Below are 18,068 nucleotides of genomic sequence, written 5' to 3'. Positions count from 1 at the left end.
GACTGGTCATAATATCACCTCATTTAAATAAATTCAGTTTATCTGCACTCTTACGTGCACGGAAGGCCACATGAACACTCATGAACGCCCACCCGAGGTGCTCAAAGGACTCGTGGGATGCAACATGTTTTTTTACTGAATGGAGTAAAGTGCAATACAAGATTCTCTTTACCCAGATGTCGGGAAATAACCCCCCTTCCGTCGTCGAGATATACAATTTTTACCAAATCATTAGAAAAACAAATTTCCATCGCCATTAGACCTTTAAGAGTGTAACATAATGGAATGAATCTTTGATTAGTGTTATGTCCGAAAGATTACTCGTATTTTCAAATATCTGTGGGGATAAGTAATAAATAAGACATAAGAAACAAGTAAATAAATTGTTGAAAGTGTGTCTCTCTGCTCCTTACTGGCGATTAAGATTGAACTCTGGGATAAAGAGTCTGACAAGTGTAGCGATAACTCCAGGCGTCGAGCACACGATATAGATGACAGCGATGGTAATCAGAAGTTTCGACAGTTTGGACGTTTTTTCGTCTACTATGACCTGCCTGGAATTTTTCCCACGGGATCCTTGGCAGTCGGTCGAAGGAAGCTCTTCTTGAGCGGCAGGTCGAAATCGGGAGGAAACAGCATTTGCCTGAGACATCGACTGTCTCCAGAAAGAAGACGCCTTCAAACGCACAACCGTCAGAAGTGTGCAGACGATGACAAGGCTAATCTGCGACAACGGTAGCACAACGGAGATGACCAGGTCACTGAAGGTACTGAGGAAGTGCTCGTTGCGGATGTAAAACTCTGTGGGTACGGCAAGCGCCACTGTGCGGTTACCATCCGCCGGAAACCACTTCACCTCCAGCATCATCAGCACCGGCACGAACAGCACCAGCACCGCGATGTAGATGGCGATAACGGCAACGGTCGTGCACCTGAACGTGACTAACCTCTTGACCTTTAACGGCACCATCACACACAGACATCGCTCTGCGGCTATCAGCGCCATGATCCCACTAGAGATCCTGGCCACAGCGATCCGCAGCATGGCGGCCTGGGGCACATACTGCTGTCCTTTGTTGTTCTGGACTACTGGATCGGTGTCTGGCGAGAAGCACATCAAGCTAAACGACAACACTATTATGACGTAAGCAAGGTCGCCCAGGGCCAGCGCTGCCAAGGAGATGTTGACGCTGTCGCCTAGTCCTTGCTTGGCTAGGATGACCAGGTTGGCTAGGTTGCCCAAGAAACCTATCAAAGCTACTGGTGTACTCACTCCACAAGATAAAATCAGGTTTGTCTGGCGTCTCTGTTCCGTGGTCAGAAGATCACCAACATCTAGTCTTTGGTTTGACGGCCAACTGACAAAGTTTTTATCTAGTACCTGGCTTCCGTTTTTCATTTCCATTGCTGATGGCAAACGGGACAATCCGAGATCACAAGCCACTCATCTCGAATTCCTGTTTCTACATATATTTTAAGTTAAAGCGTTTCTAATTTAAATTAAATATCACTCCCAACCTTTTTCTCTGCTGTTTTATAAATCAAATACTATTTTTTTTAAGCTGCCGCAGTTATTACAGTTTTCCGATCACCATTTCATGCAAAGCAAAACATCTTGAAAAAAAAAAAAAAAACAACCTTCGTGTATAATTTTGAGACTAACTCCTTGCTTTGACTGCTTCAACAACCGTAAAACCTCTTGTCTGTGATACTCGTAACATCAAGAAGTTTTCCCATCTCTTTAAACCTGTTGAAGTCGATAAAATTAAATACCAATGTCAGCCACAGGCCGCTAGCATTGTTCTAAAGTACCACGCATATTATTTCACATCTGCTGCGACAAATGATGTGAACTCCAAGCTTTTATATCTACAGTTTGTCATCTAATTTCCTTTATCACATCATTAAAAGGGTGGGTGGGGAAAGCTGTTTGTAAAGATAATGATCTCTTTGTTTCTCTGCAATGCCAGGGATCGACTGAAGTATTTTCAAATATTTGAAGACTCTCGTGTGTGGGTTTGTTTTTTTTTCCCATGTGCATACACACGCTTCAGAGAGAAGAAAGACCTGTTGTCTCACTTCTAGGCTATAATTGAATGTCAAAGATACACTAGAACTGACTCATAATAACTGGGTGAATTTTTGTCAGCTACATGCATTTTTCAAAAAAGAAAGTAAAAACTTTTTATCATTTAAAAAAACAAGATTTGGTTGTTCATGAACAATAGTTACTAAAAGTTGAAATACGGAAAAGAAGTTAAAGGAAAAAATCTTGATCCATTAAGATTCTATCTTTACGATTTATTTATACATTTATTTATACCACACCTGAGTGTCTTCCCGTCTGTACAAATCTACCCGTTATTTTACCAATCGCAGTTGATGGGCCACTTTCTAATTAACGGCCTGATACACGAGCCCAGGCCGGAAGATACCATGCAGTGACAACTAATGATGAGTAATCACCGACCAAGTTCAAATCCCACAGGTTTCAAGAAATGTAATCCACGATTATGTTGCTATTTACTAAGAAAACAAAAAGGCGTGTATAGCATACAGCATATTGGAAGATTTTAAGTCCGTCGAATGGCGCGCGCAATAGAGAGAGAGCAGACCAGTTCTGACAAAAATGGACATTTCCCCAAGCCATATCGTGCGGACAGCTTGACAGCAATTTGCTGCGAATTTTTGCTCCAAATAAAGTCCATTCAACCCCAGTAAATGCTTGCTGGAATCATCATTAATACCTGCACGTCCCATTATTCAAGCAGAAGTGTCTGGTCAAGGGGTCACACACTGTTTCACGAGTTCCGGACTTTATTTGTAGCAAAAATTCGCAGCAAATTGCTGTTGTTTCTGGGTCTGTCTTTAATGCTTCTGGGGGCATGCCATCCGGGCCTGCTGCTTTTCCACTTTTTCATGCTTTTGATAGCTTTGATAATTTCTTAGTGGGAGAGCTGGTGTTGACGTGAAGTTGTTCAGTTGCTAGTGGTATGTCAGGTAAAGATGGTGGACGAGATCGATTCAAGATCTCTTTCAAGCGTTCCATCCAGCGGTCTCTTTGTGTTGCATCGTTTATTATGGTCTTGCCGTCTTCGTCTTTCACTGGCTTGTTTGGGTTAATGTTCCTGCCTGACAGAGTTCGTGTTATTTCGTATATAGGCTAGTGAGGTGTTAAAGAGCACATTTTTCTTGGAGCCATCTTTTGCGAGGGTAGTACCCTCCTCACCCCTCCATTAAGTATCTATTCCTGACAATTCGGTTGACGGTTAGGAGGGAATTCATCCTTAGACAATCTGCATTTTTAGTAAGATTCTAACTGATCAAAATCTTCTGTACTATGCCTATCTGAGATGCCTTCATGTGGAGACTTATTGAATGTCTTCATATCAGACAAGTCAGTCTTTTCTTTTACTGACTTTGATACATTCTATTCGATGGAGTGCCCTCTCTTGCCTAGTAGAATGCACTTAAAGCAGTTAAGGAATGTATGCACAATACGAAATTCTAAAAGCATTCAAATATTTTCCTTATGGCTGAATACACACACACGTATACACTCAAATATGTATACACATAAACACGGTACACAGTCACAGACAAATGTTTTCAGCCTGATGTTCATCTAAAGTAATTTAATCCGTTAAGTTTTAATGAAATATGTCTAGGTAAACTATAAGCCACAAAATGACACAACTTTGCAATAAAGACAAGGCTCTAACATAACAAAATGTATTTAGTTTAATTGCTAATGCACATTTATATTGCTGTTGCATCAGTGCTGCGGACAAAAGACTTTTTTAACAAAACAAAAAACGCAGTTAAAAGAATATAAATGTTGGATATTGTAAATATATCTAATATATTTTTTTTATTTAATTAAAAGAAAGTCTAATACATGTAAATGGATCTCAGTCAACATTATAAAATCTACAATGATTGTTCTACTTTTAGGAAAGTCTCAGCACATTGAGCATTTTAAAATGAGTCTAATTGGATAAGATATAATGAGAGGAAGCTATTTCATATATTACAACAGTGATGATTTGAAGTGAGACTAATGACTGCACAAAGTCGAAGAGATTATGGCAGAAGGAAACCACACATGAAATGTACAGCATTACTTACAAATAAAGGTATAGGAAGGTCAGTGACCTTATGGTCTTTGGGGAGTGAAGTGTTAGAGACCCCACTTATATCAGGACCCACCACCATGGTGCCAATTTTCTCTCCATCCCTGTCTTACCTTTCCTAGCCACTCTATATGAGGGTCAACAAAGGAATGTATGCTGAATCACATGGTATGTCATCAGCTTGTGTGAATACGCCTTTGGGTTCACACACTAACCATAAGACTATTTGTTTCTCCTTACTCTGTGACTGATGTAGCATTGTACATTATTATCAAGACCTGTCACAGCTGAACAAAATCAAGGTTTATTGGAATTATATAAGTGTGCAGCAAGAAATACGACCACTTTTGCTTGTAGTCTGAGTCCTAACATTTTAGTGTAGGGACAATGACAATTCTTTATTAACAAGAGGTAAAATAAGCAATAAAATGTTTTTTTTCATTTAGCCTTCATCCTTTACTGGGGAAAAAACTAAGTAAGTGAAGTAATTAAGTACTATGAGAATAATTAATAGTAAACATAAGGTAAGGTATCAAAGAAGAGTGGAAGGTGAATACATACAAAAGTGTTGGTTAAGAAAAACATATATTTACAAGGTTTCCTGGAGTTGGGAGGTATCTCTAGAGGTCTCATCTAGTTTTCTTGATTGTATTTAGGTCGAAAGCAGTTCAGGGAGTTCAATTGCTTAAGATGCAGAGGGAAGCTGTTCCACAGTATGCTCCCTGAGTATTTCAGACTTGATTTAAAAAGGTCTATTCTAGGAATGGGAATATTCAGTTTTGGAGTAGTTCTAGTGTTACTGGAGGAAAATAGAGAGTCTTGGTGATAGTTTACCAGTCAGTATTTTGTGCATGACAATGCATTTATTGCATTGAAGTCTGTCTTTTAGAGAGAGAGGTGAAGTTATTTGGGTCTATTTTCAGTTTTAGCAGAAGGGCTTTGATTGCTCGCCTTTGAACACTTGCTAGAGGTTTCATGGAAGCTCCACTAGCGGAGTCCCAGAGGGTGGAGGCGAAGTCAATGATTGAATGTGAGTAGTATAGAAGAGTTTTCTTGTGTGAAAATCTAGAAAATGTTTAATTCGTGACAGCTGGTAGACTTTCTTGGAGATGCTTTTGCTTGTGGCAGAGATGTGTTGGGACCATAAGGTACTGTCGATGGTAACACCCATGAGTTTGTCCATTATTGATTGAGCGCCGATTTGGATACTCGGAAATGGGATGGCTAGGTTTTGTCTTTTCTGTCTAGTTGTTAGAAGAATGAGTTCAGTTTTCCGGGAGAGATTAAAAGAGCATGGATCTCTGTATCATTGTCCAACCCTTTGAAAATTAACAGAACTTAAGAAGCAGGAACATGAAGGGGTGGATGATGAAAGCAACATTCTAAATGGACAGGTCAAAACTCCAGAACAGAATCTGACAGAAGGTCAAACATCACCTCCATGCTAATCACCTTAGCTGAAAACAAACACTGACAAATGGAACTTACTGCTGGCAGACGAACATTGAGTCCTACTCCCATTTGATCCTAGTCTGCCTTTGCCATACTACCTGACTGAACACACATTTTTTTCATATCACAATAATAATGTGATTTCTATAGCGCCTGTCTCCACTATCAAGGTGGGCTTCAAGCACTTTACAAAAACAAGAATATACAATAATAATAACTGCTAAGGGCACAAGCTAAATAAATTCTGGAACCAAGTTATGAGGTAAATGAGAAATCTATGAAGCAAGAGGAAAATAAACACACTTTTCAAAACTAGTTCAACTGACATCTTCTACATTCATAGATCCAAAACCTAAACATGTAATGGAAAATGCAGCAATGAAGCACAAGGGTTGTAGAAGACAAAATGTGAAGATAAATAACAATGCAAGATGTCTCAGCTACATTAAACTTCTTATTAAATGAAAAAAAAAAAATCAACCGACACTATGATGAGAATAACAGCAAGGATCCTTTACTTTCAGACCGTTAAAAGAAAGCAATAATTATTTTTCATTTTTGAATTTGTGATTGACCATAGACTTCAGCTGAGTGTTTTTTGGATGACATTCTCTTCTCAGTCTCCATGGTAAGCTGCACTTTTCACAAGGTTTAATGGTTTGTTTTCTCTTGTACTCTAGCAACCCTTTCACAAACCTTTTTCTCATCATTGTTGCTTTAGTCACTACAAGGAAACTTTTTCTACACCCACAACAGTAGGTGTCATTCTCAACAGCCTACAAAAGCTGCAAGGTTAGCAATGGCCAGGACTGTTCTAATGATCCTTAAAATCAGACAGAATAATATTGTTCTCTCCTCAATGCTGAATCTTGGATGGCAATGATGAAAGCCCTAACTCGCGAAGCTTGAGGTTTGACTGGAAGCTACCAGTTTGCATTCAGTCGCTTAGCTGTATGTTGGAGAAAGTCTACATGGCTAGCAAATAGCTGTAGGGAGTGGCTGAGATCCATCCACTTGACACCAACAGCATCATCTCCTGTAAGCATAAACAAAGGCAGTGCAGGTCATGAATGATTGCCAAACTTTCTCCACTATACCCACAAACACATTTAACAACACTAAGTGCCCTCTGGGACAAATAAAGTCTTATCTTACAAACGAAAATCAAACAAAACTGTGTGAATTATTAATGGCGATGCTGATTACATGATAGTTAATCTAGATCAGATGTTCAGATTTAGAGATGTGCTTCAAAGATCAAGTAAGCCAAAGAGCTGTGCTACCTACCAGCATGCAGTTTAAACTTAGCCACACTGTCTCCTTTGTCATCATGGAAATTCATGGCGATAGTTTCCATCCAGGCATTGTCAGTGTTGCGAGGGTCATCAACATAGCCTCTGTATATCTGGATTTCACAATACAAATACAAAAATCTTTATTAATCCTTCGCAGGAAATTACTATTTATCTGCCATGTTACCGTCACCAGCATACAATAACCACGAAGAGCATTTAGTAATAAAAAATATATAACTGGGTAGTAGAAATTAATGTGCACATGTGAATGTATGTAGGACGGGATGGATTAGTTAGGGAGTAACTGCAGTAAGAAAAGTGTTTTAATGATGTAGTGATCAACCTTCTTTCATATCCCACATCTTTTCTTCATTTCTTCATAATCCATTCCTATCTCAAAATCACCACAAAAAGTACTTTAAACAGTAAGATATCCAGTAGCATACAATGTTAGGCAAGCAGCTATCGTACAGCTGGCCCCAAGAAAACTGAGATCTCTAACACTTCACCCCCCCCATCTCCAACAACCTGAAAAGGTTAGGGGATGACCTTTATTCTTACCTTTACACAATGATGCAGTATGAGAAAAGTAAACCACACACCTTAGTTCAGAATATCAGAAAAGCCAGTCAACTTACTTCCACACCATGTTCAAACAGACTGTTTATGTGCTTCTTTATCTCCTTCACTTGCTCCGGTGTTGCATCTAACATGTTAAGAGCCTCTTCACCAAATTCCCTTCTGACTGCCATGGTAACAACTTCACCGGGATCAACCATTCCCTGCAATGATAGCCATAAAGTCATCAAATGTCCCTTTACTTCACTGGTTGTACATGCAAAATGAGAGTTATACTACAAAACAGCTTAACAGGAAGTATGAAGTGTGTAATAGTCCATAAAGTTTGAAATATTCTGTCCACTTTCATTTGCATGTTTCATCAAAGATCTAGAATGTTTCGATTCTCTTCAACTGCTGCTGTCAGCAATATATTTCAAACTGAATGTACTTACATATTTGACATGTCAAACATAATACAAATACTCTATATAAATAAATGGCTTGACCAATAAAAATATTTACTGGTTAAAAAGTTTAACCATTTTTATTCTGCACACAGCCATTGTGAGACAAAACTGATCAGCAGACACAACATAAGTTGTATGGATGTGTGTTTGAGTTAAATAACCCAGACAGGAAACACTTCCATTCACAGAGAAGAAACAACAAAAAGATGCCATGAATATCGGTGACACATATCAATACAAGCCAGGAGCAAAATGTGGACACACACATACAATAAGCCATGATTTCACAGAAGAAACACACAAGCTGTGAGAGAATCATGATGCTCTAAAAGAGGATTGGGAAAAGGAGGTTTTTAATGAGATCACAGAGGATCTTCATGGACATTTTCATAAGGTGCACACTCATAAAGCAGCCGGTTCTGATAAAGCCTTCCATCTTAAGGTTCTGTGCTGACCAATTGGCCAAAACTTAAATATTTTTAACGTGTCTGGTTTTTAACAGTTCTGTCTCTTTATATCCTGAATTGTGTCAGTGTCAAAGAAAAGTTCTCTGCTTGAAAAAAATGATTTATGTTTTGCTGCTTTGACTTCTGCTGTAATGAAAGTTTTTTATAAAAGTACAGTGATACCTCGGTTCTCGAACATAATTCGTTCCGGGAGGACGGTCGAGAACCAAATTGTTCGAGAACCGAAGCAATGAAACCCATAGGAAATAATGGAAACTGGATTAATTCGTTCCAAGCCCCAGAAAATGCCTATTTACTGGCCTAGTTTGTATATAATATGTAGAAAAACATGAGTCTCAACAAGAAATATGAAATAAAAGTGTATTTATTAAAACAAAAAAACAAACAAAAAATAAATAAAATGTACTGTACAGTACAGTACAGTAAATTGTGTTTCATTTACTGTACCTGTACCAAACTTTATGGCAGGAGGGAATGAATGTGGAGGGAGGAGGGAAGGGGGATGGTTATTGTTTTGAAGGGGAGTCCTCTTCAATAAAAACAGAGGGTAACTGCTCTTCGGGTGTTTCTGTTCTCTGTATCTTTTGCTGAGGAGAATCAGAATCTTGCTCTGCAGTTGCTTGTCTGATTTCTTTACGGAAGAATTTGTCAATTGTTTGCTGTTTTTTTCTCCTCTGCACTCACACTGATGACGCAAGCAAGGCGCGCTGGGCAGAATGAACGCCATTCGGCTCAACTCGGCTCATCTCGGACGTTCGGATGTTCGAGTTCCAAATATTTGTTCGGATTCCAAGACAAAATTTTCTCGAATTTCCTGATCGAATACCGATTTGGTCGAAAGTCAAGGCGTTCGAGAACCGAGGTATCACTGTAGTTCTCAAATGATGATGATGGCGATTTGTAATGCTCAGGTATCCATTCCGAAGACTGCTCATTGCGCAGAAAAAAAAACAAACAAAAGAAGAAGAAAAAATAAAGTGAACAAATATATAAAACACCAGGAAAAGTAAAAAATATAGACAGAAGTGTTTCTTGGTAGTTTAAGACTGGTTTGAAAGAAACAGATGGGTTTTAAGTTTTTTTTCGAAATGTGGTTGGTGAGGTGATGGTGGAGAGTGACGATGGCAAATGCTTACAAAATCCAGAACTCTTTAGATCACCTACAGTTTACCTTTAGAAGTAATAGCAGTGTAGAAGACACTGTTTTATATATGTTAAATAAAATTTATGAACATCTCAAGTACCTGAACAACTGTCTTTACTTCATCTGTTCTTTTTTTACTTCTCCAGCATTTTTAACACAATACAGTGCCATTAGGTCGTTCAGAAGCTAATTTGGATGAATGTTGAGGTCACAAGTTCTTTATGGATTTTACTATTTTTATTTATAGACTTCAATTCATCTGTATCTCTAGAGATGTTGTTTCTGTACACAAACACCAGCCCTCCACAAGGAAAAGTACACTCTCCTTTTTTTTTTTGTTTGTTTCTTATATACAGATATGTAGACACAGAAATAATGATTCTCTTATTATTAAATTTACACGACACCAGATTAATGGGATTGATTTTCAGTAACAACTTCTATTACAGACAGGATATTGATCATTTTCAATGATGTGATGATCATTATTAAGAACTGAATGTTAAGAAAACAAAAGAAACAATTGTTGATTTTAGAAAGATCAGGAGTATGGAGAAGAAGTAGGAAGGATGAAGAGTTACAAATATTTAGGTATAATCATCAATAATAAACTTAAATGGAAAGCTCATATAGATAACATTATTATGGTCAGGTTTGTTTTTTTAATTGCCTGCTTTAAGTGGTGTTCGAATGTTACTGTTGGCAGACAAAACAATTTCCTGAAAAGGACTAATAAAGGTATTTGTATTGATATGATGACAACAAGTGCACACATACACACATACATAAGAGCTCTGAATGCAATATGACAAATACACAAAACTCACTCCTGGTAATGCCCATTCACCATTATCTCTACGTTGGACAACAATGGCTTGTAAAATAGGACGGCCTCCTTCTCCATTAACTACTTCGCCTGATATGTTGCGTTTCCACCTATTTCAAACACAAGCAGAATCTGACATACAGCAATAACCGGTACTGCAGATGTTTAAAAACATCAGTCCATCTTTACTAAAATATCAGGAACAGCTAATGTTATGAAATTTTAAACTCATTTTTATGTTCAGAGCAAGCTTTCAGTAGCTTTATGATAAATTTATTTCTTTTTAAGTTTTTATTTGACTTTATAGGTAACAGATAAATAATACTGAAATAAAAGTGTCACATTTCATTTACTCACTGGCTGTATGAAAGAAATGTACCTTTAATGAGGAATATTCCCCCTCCCCCCAAAAAAAAAAATCCTTTGAAATGCTAAGTTTATGATGGAACTTGCCAAGTGATGAAGTTATGGCTTGGCTGGTGCAACATTAGTTCCTGTACACCACACTTGATGCACAGACACATGTAAGTACACAGGTTTTTTCTGAATCAATTGAAAATGCATGAACATTCCTATGTATATATTTTAATGTTCGTATATATTCCTTCCTGTCAGGTTGAACCTCACAGTGCCCACTCACCTTGTGACTATTGGATCAGCAGCATGATTTGGCCCCCATCGTCCCAGCAAGCCTCGCCCTATCATTCCAGTCCGCCCAATTGGATTTCTATAATTTGCAACAAGAAAACTATGAGGAAGAAAATGGAATATCACAACCAGCGTCTTAGCTTCATAATGCATGCATAGCAAGAAATTTTGACTTTTTACCAGTCAAAAACAAAAACTATATTCTCCATATCAAGCCATCAATTTCTCGGCTAAACACATAATAAACCTGTCCATTTATGTATTTGTCATAAACTAATAGCTATTTGCAAACTCACAACTATGCCCCCTTCTCATCCTACAACCCCCACCCCACTGCTAAAAAAAAAACCCAAAACAAAACTGAAAACAAACAAAAATAAATGTGTAAAGAAGACAAGTTAAAATGTACAGTCACGTGCGTTTGCACCTGCTTTATTCTCTACCTTACCTTGGGCATTTATCAACAATCTTGTAGGGGCCCATATGGCTGACACGGTTGACTCCATTGTCCAGTTTGTTCCATATGGGCTGCCTGTCATTATAAATTTAATTATTGCACCATATTTTAAAAAAAGGCAATTCATGTGATGATCACCGACTTAAAGGCAGCACAAGTATAAGAAATATAATATAATAGTCAGTTACACTTGAAAACTAATGTGAACTTATTACATATTTTTACTTTAACAATCAGACCACCACTTCACCAGCGTAATGTTTAAAAAGGAATTCCACGTTTTTGCTTCAAGGAACATCTCTCTGACTTCAAGTCTCGTATAACTGGAAATGTGTTCCAGGCCCTACAGACTCATAATAATCTTTTACCTGATGTCTCAGTAATCTTTTGGGTTTTGTGTCAGTGTTGTTATACTCAACTGTAGATATGGTTTGGTCAATGGTGTATGGTATCTGGATTTGACAAGTGCATTTTTGTGTTGGAGCTGCTACGGAGGAATTAATTTTGCATAGTCAGAGAGTTAGGCATATAATGGTTTATTGTCTTCACCTTAATACCATGAGCATCTGCATCATAATCAATGTTATTAGTGAGGTGGTCTAAACACTTAGTGTATATGTGTGTAAGAGACAGTGAGGTGAGGAAGGAGAAAGTAATACTCTACCGATTATAAGTAAAAGTATATTGAAATGTAAAACTGATGTTGAAATGTTCAAATTTTTTCCAGATTAGTTTTCTGCAGATGAAACACAAGAAAAGCGGCTGTGTATTATAATGAAAAGCACATGAAACTAATGCTATTTATGTAACCATGAAATCAAATACACTGCTTCATGGTCCCGTTTCTTTCAACTTACTGTGATGCAAAAAAGTGGAGGTGTGCATGTGGTGTGTGCACAAGTGAATGAGTCAGAGAGAGAGAAAAGGGGGGGGGGTAGAACTCAAGTGGTTGCACATCCCAACAGAGCTTAATGCTGTAAAATAAAACCATCATGACAATTACCATCTCCCAATAAACTGTTTGTCTACTAGGCAATGCAAATTTGGACCATGGTAATTTGAGAATATCTTATATGACAGTTACAAACTGACATAGACAGAGAAAGCAATGAAAGGTAGAAAATAAGACAGTCATGTGGCAGTGTCACTCCAACCATCATGACCCTTTTCATTTGCCAAACATGAGCTGCCACTCTATCCATTTAAGGAAGGGATATCCATTTTTTCACTATTGGCTATACTGATGTCACACAAAAATTGCCCAACTCAAATGAAGCAACTAAAGTTGACAATGAAATCACAGGTGGAAGAGTTAGCAGTGAAACAAAACTAAGCCAAGTGGGTCTCCTAGCTACTGCCACTAAGGCTTTCAATGTAGGTACAATTCAAAGAGAAAGGGGTAGAAAATTCCAAACAGTGGCGCTAGAGGAGGAGAAGAAACATCTGTGAACTTCTCCGATCTGATACATGGCACAGAGTGGAGGGCAACAAAAGCAGACATATCATCAAGGTTTGTTGCTAGGATAAACATAAACTGCTTTGATGGACTGGTGCAATCTACACTTTTTTACTCCTAACGTTTACTCCTAACTGTGTGTTAAATGTCTGTATGAGAATGTATGCCTGCCCTTGTGAACGAAGACAAATTTCTGTCCTGGGTCTCCTGGACAGACAATAAAGTCTGTTTTGATTTTGATTTGATTTGATCTTGAGTGGTGGAGTGTCAGGAGATCAGACAGTTATGCTGAGGCAAGGTCATAAAGACAATAGTAATAGTGTAGTGATCTTGTAATCAAAATGAGCTCAGACTGGTAGCCAGTGAAGCTTGTGAAGGAGGGGTGTAAAATGGTCTACTTTTTGTCTACGGGTGGCAGTGCAAGTGGCATTAATATGAACCATTTAAAGTAGGCAATTAGAGAGATCAACGAGTAGAGATTTGCAATAGTCTAGCCAGGACAACACCAAAGCAGATGGTGCTTTTTGGTGGCAGAAGCTGACAGGAAATGTTAGATAGGACTGATCCTGCAAAGTTCAAGAAAGACAGACTTACAGACTGCACTGATGATATTATATCGTTATAGCTCAATGAAGTTGAAGTTGGAGTATCATCTTGAAAAAAAAAACTAATGTATGTTAGTTACTTTTGGCAAAATTTTTTTCTCAGATAGAGAACCCACTTATGGATGTAAGTTATTTTGATTGAACAAGTTCTCAAATTAAAAAAAGCTCTTAAATGATTGCTAAGACCTGCTACTATTCATCAATAGCTTTCCATCCTCTTCAAATTGATGATTTTGAATGACATAATTAACAGCTGATTTTTTGTTCTGTAGGATGAGAATGAATGGTTTGAGCTCGGGAGCACAAGGTGTACTACAGCTACCCAAGTGATCATGCTTTACTAGTTGCTTCTATATGGTCTAAAGTATCCTAACTTCCCTCCCTAGGGCCAAACCAGGGCTTCTGCTTACGCAAAAAATTGCGTACAGTACGCATTAAAAGTTCGGAGGACCCCTTCAATTTTCGTCAATGGGACCCCATTCAAAGTTGGGCGAAGAACAGGGACCCCTTAAAAATCTGAAGAAGGGGTCCCTGGGACCCCAAAGAATTTAGCCTTAGCAGAAGCCCTGCAAACCATTCTTTCCCACCAAATGGTAAAAGTCTGGCCTTTAAGACTATATCACACACCATATATAGACAAAAGAAATGATACTTACTGAGATGCATCTGCTGTTCTGACATCTATATCAGCCCAGACTGGGCCCTTTTGCACTGAAGGAGCAGTATAGTCAACTGGTTTATATTCCGGAAAGTCAACATTCCAAGGTACCTAAAGGTGTTAATTTAAACAGCAAAGTTTGTTTTTCTTTGCAAAGAGTAAGGAAACATGGTGGCATTTATGAACCATCTCATCGCTGAGTAAGTAAACAGTAAACAATTCTTTTGTAACATACCATTTTAGTAGAAATAACTAAGAACTTTAGTATCTATCAGTATCTATCAAAAGCTCATTAATTGAGGCACCTTTACTTTTAAGATTAGATTAGATATTCCCAAGCCCTTCTCCAGTGATTATGCAATAGATGCAGTTATAAATCATAATTAATAAATTAAACAATGAGCAATTTTTGAAACTCATTACAATATGTAAATGTTTTGATTTTAATCATTTGTGATTATGACTGTTCTCAGTCTACCACATGTCCAACACAGATTTTAACTTGTAAACAAACTGCTATAATGTTTGCAAGATATCTACCTTTTCATCTGGAACTGGGAAACGTTTAACATCAGTAGTACGTTGATATGGGCTGCTGCGAGCTTTAATATGGATTTCCATGGCTAGTTTAGTAACAGAAGTAATCTTTGACATGCTACCTCCCATTAAATGTCTTCCTGAAAAGGCAATAAGCAAAGAAAAAATTTAATATTAATACTTAATTCTTCTTAAAAATGCTTGTATTTGAAAAAGAAAGGGTTATCAAATAAAATGGAAATAGTTGGGATTTTGTTGTTGATTTTGGGAAGGAAAAGTGCATCCATTCAAAGGCAATTTTGCACAGTTGGGGGAGCGGGGGGAATTAATGTTTTATGCCAAGCCAGCAACCATAGGCTATATAATGGCAAGGCAGCCAGCCCTGTAAACAGATGTCAAATGCAGAAAAAGAATAGCGTACTCAGAATGAGATCTGAACCCAGGGCAGCCAACAATCACTAAACATTGTGTCACTGAGCCACCCTTCATATTGTGCGAGAAAGAGGGAATGAGGATCTGGGGGAATATGGGAAAATAGGATGGATGGAAGGAGGTTAGGGACGAAGGTCACTACTCTTTGATGCCGCAGGTGTTGTTTATTCTTTCCTGTTGAGATCTCTTGCTTTAAGTGTCTAGGAGGCCTGCCAAGTCTGCAATGGTAGTGAACTATACTGGTTGCAAGATCCCTTATGTTGCCCTATTCTAGACTTCTAATTAGCTTTAAGTGTTGTACCAGTTTCTACTGTTAAAGAAACTTCAGTCTTCTTGTTAATATTGTTTTTGTCTTTATAAACCTGGTATTAATATAAGTTTCCACCTTCTTCACAGTTTGTTTAATTTGTATTGTTATGGAAATAACAAGTGCATGGAAAATGGAAATAAAAACTCAACTGATCTTAAATACTATCAAGATCATTAAACCAATAAGGCAAAATTAGCTGTAAATATCTTAATGATAATACTGACATACATTTTCCTACACTGGGAAGTTTACACCTTTAATCATTATCTAATTTGTCCTAAAAAATTACATACCATTCTAACGGCAACATTGACACAAAATAAATGCACCACACCCAAACATGATATATCTCTGACTAACCTTCCAACTGAGTCCAAACACATTGCATGTGATCGAATAGCATCACTAACAGACCGTACAAAAGCATGTTTCTGCTGGATTTAAGCCAAGAGATATTCAACAGTCTTCTTGTTTTTTCTAAGCTTCTCTCGAAACAGAGTTTCCATCCGCAATGCAAAGGGTTCTCGGGATTTCAGGCCCCCAAGTTAAAAATTGGATTTTAGTCCCATCACCCTTAGAATCAAACAAATGGATTTCTTATCAGCTGTCAACTACTAGTCGATTTTACACACTCGGGACAAGTACCTAATAAATATATAAACTACATTACCCAGCAAATCATACGCATATACATAGCTATGCGCTCGCTGTTCACAAGATATCTTTTGTGCTGTCTACAGTAGCAGTCTCCGTCCGCAGTTTTATGTGAGTCACCTAACTCGGGAACTATTACTTCACTTTTAGTCGATCAGGGGAGACAACATTTCAGAAAAAAAGAAAGCTAGGTTAGCAAATTTATTCCAGTTGAAATCGCTATTTAATAGGAGAAATAATTAAACAAAAATATTATTAGTAACATTGCATCTAATCACAGTATCACATATAGTGTCCTTGTGTACATTTTTCTGTATCACTTTAATTTAGAGCATGATTGGGCAATATCTTTACATAATATTATTATCACTTGGAAATAAGAGTGATGTCCCTTAGCACAACTGCTGTCCATATTTTTCTTATCGGTGCCCATAGATTTTAATCATTTAGTGCTTACTGAGCACTGTTATTCAGTTTATTTTTGTTGCGCCATCTGCCACTGTTCTAGTTTGTTTTCCTATTAATTTGCCGGAATGCTTTCGTTTCACTGACATCTCAAGCGCCATATCTGCCATCGTACCATTTTTTTTTCTCTAGTTTGGTGTCCCATGGCAACGTCCAATCAGCATTTAGCCATTGCTTTAATGCCCTGCGCACACCAGCGCAGACGTGAGAGGCGAACGCTTTTCTTTCTCACGCAACACGATTTAAATTGGATTTTCATGAATAAGGTCTAAGAGCAATTTGAATTTGCGGGAACAAAGTCCCTTTCATAGTTGCCGGCTTTTGCCTAAGTAACAATTTTACTCCGTGGGCAGTAGAATTTTCTAAGGACATGCCTGCAAGGCCACGCCCGCTTTTGATGGAAAATGCTTTTGATGACACAACGTGGGTGCGTCCATACACTGCAGAGTTTGTAAACACAACTCAGCCTTGGCATATGTATGCTTTATTTACATACTCTTGTAGTCAACTGAATGAAACTGTTTAGTCAAAAGAATGAGAACGAGGGCAATGTTTGGCAAGAAGGAATTCTGATCGACAAACATATATATTAATTGTAGCATATATATAATACCGTGTGAGCATGCACACACCCCTGCACAACACGCAGTCCAGCCAAGCTATTGTTTGGTAGGAAAATTTGTACAAAAATCGCAAGTGATTGATAGGGAAGTTGAGGTGCAGAAAGTAAAGGACTATCAAAATTGTACGCAGACAAAAAAAAAAAAAAAAAAAAGAGAGAGACATGCTAGAAATCCCGATGTAACACCGGGTGATCATGCAAGTACTGCCCCCCTTTTTTTTTCTTTTGTGCAGGGCGAAGGTGACCAGGAAAGATCGAGTAATCCCTGCCCCACCGAAACTGCACTGCCACTTTTTTGATGCTGAACTGGTTGCCACATCGTAGCACAGACTGCCAGTATATATAGTGGCATGGGAAGGTGCTTTTCTTTTTTGGGGGGACGGGGCAAGGGTGGACTCCATGCTGACAGTGAACGACCTTTACATTTTTGTCTCCTCAGTATCTTTTTTGAAGGCACACTTCCTCCTCCCTTTTCTCCCGCCTGGTTCATACACCACTGCTGCCAGGGGTACCTGCATGCCATCTGGTTGATCCTCGCCATATAAATCAAATATATGATCCTTAATTGAGTCCGTCATTTGCTGTTATCCACATAGCCAGCGACACGCTGTCAAGTTTGGGTTCCTCACTTGTCAATGTCACTCAGCCGCTGAGATCGATTTCCTCCCAATCATCTATAGCAGATCACAAAAAAAAAAAAAAAAAAAAAAAAAAAAAAAAAAAACGACGATGAAGAGGTGCTTTTCATCCATGCCCGCTGCTGATGCGCTGGCTCCTGGGCGAAGAGCGCCGATGTGTTCTCAAGTAGCGGTGCCGCTACACCGACAGTAAACGTTTCTCTTCAGCTGTCGGTGACATTACCAAAGACTTTGTCATCTT

The 18,068-nt window shown here is 38.3% G+C and overlaps 2 protein-coding genes across 3 annotated transcripts; both read right to left on the bottom strand.

Moving 5' to 3' along the window:
• Positions 1-409: 409 nt before the first annotated feature.
• Positions 410-1,823, bottom strand: LOC112562512 (neurotensin receptor type 2-like). The gene is made up of 2 exons (XM_025235791.1): positions 635-1,823; positions 410-550 (listed from the first exon to the last, which is right to left on the bottom strand). Exons 1-2 carry the CDS (start codon positions 1,403-1,405, stop codon positions 410-412), a joined length of 912 nt encoding a protein of 303 aa, XP_025091576.1. The 5' UTR covers positions 1,406-1,823.
• A 1,898-nt stretch (positions 1,824-3,721) lies between these two features.
• Positions 3,722-16,274, bottom strand: LOC112562411 (ADP-ribose pyrophosphatase, mitochondrial-like). 2 transcript variants are annotated; one of them, XM_025235669.1, is made up of 9 exons: positions 16,119-16,274; positions 14,710-14,846; positions 14,168-14,280; positions 11,442-11,525; positions 10,986-11,072; positions 10,347-10,455; positions 7,519-7,662; positions 6,873-6,990; positions 3,722-6,621 (listed from the first exon to the last, which is right to left on the bottom strand). In XM_025235669.1, exons 2-9 carry the CDS (start codon positions 14,833-14,835, stop codon positions 6,509-6,511), a joined length of 894 nt encoding a protein of 297 aa, XP_025091454.1. In that variant the 5' UTR covers positions 14,836-14,846; positions 16,119-16,274; the 3' UTR covers positions 3,722-6,508. The 2 variants fall into 2 exon arrangements, with proteins under 2 accessions (XP_025091454.1, XP_025091453.1); XM_025235668.1 differs by lacking the exon at positions 16,119-16,274 and adding an exon at positions 15,809-16,033.
• Between the last annotated feature and the right edge of the window lie 1,794 nt (positions 16,275-18,068).

Source organism: Pomacea canaliculata, linkage group LG4, assembly GCF_003073045.1.
Source record: "Pomacea canaliculata isolate SZHN2017 linkage group LG4, ASM307304v1, whole genome shotgun sequence".
In the NCBI taxonomy this organism is placed as follows: Eukaryota; Metazoa; Mollusca; class Gastropoda; order Architaenioglossa; family Ampullariidae; genus Pomacea; species Pomacea canaliculata.
Note: the sequence above shows the minus strand (reverse complement) of the source record. Positions and strands in the feature narration are given on the sequence as shown.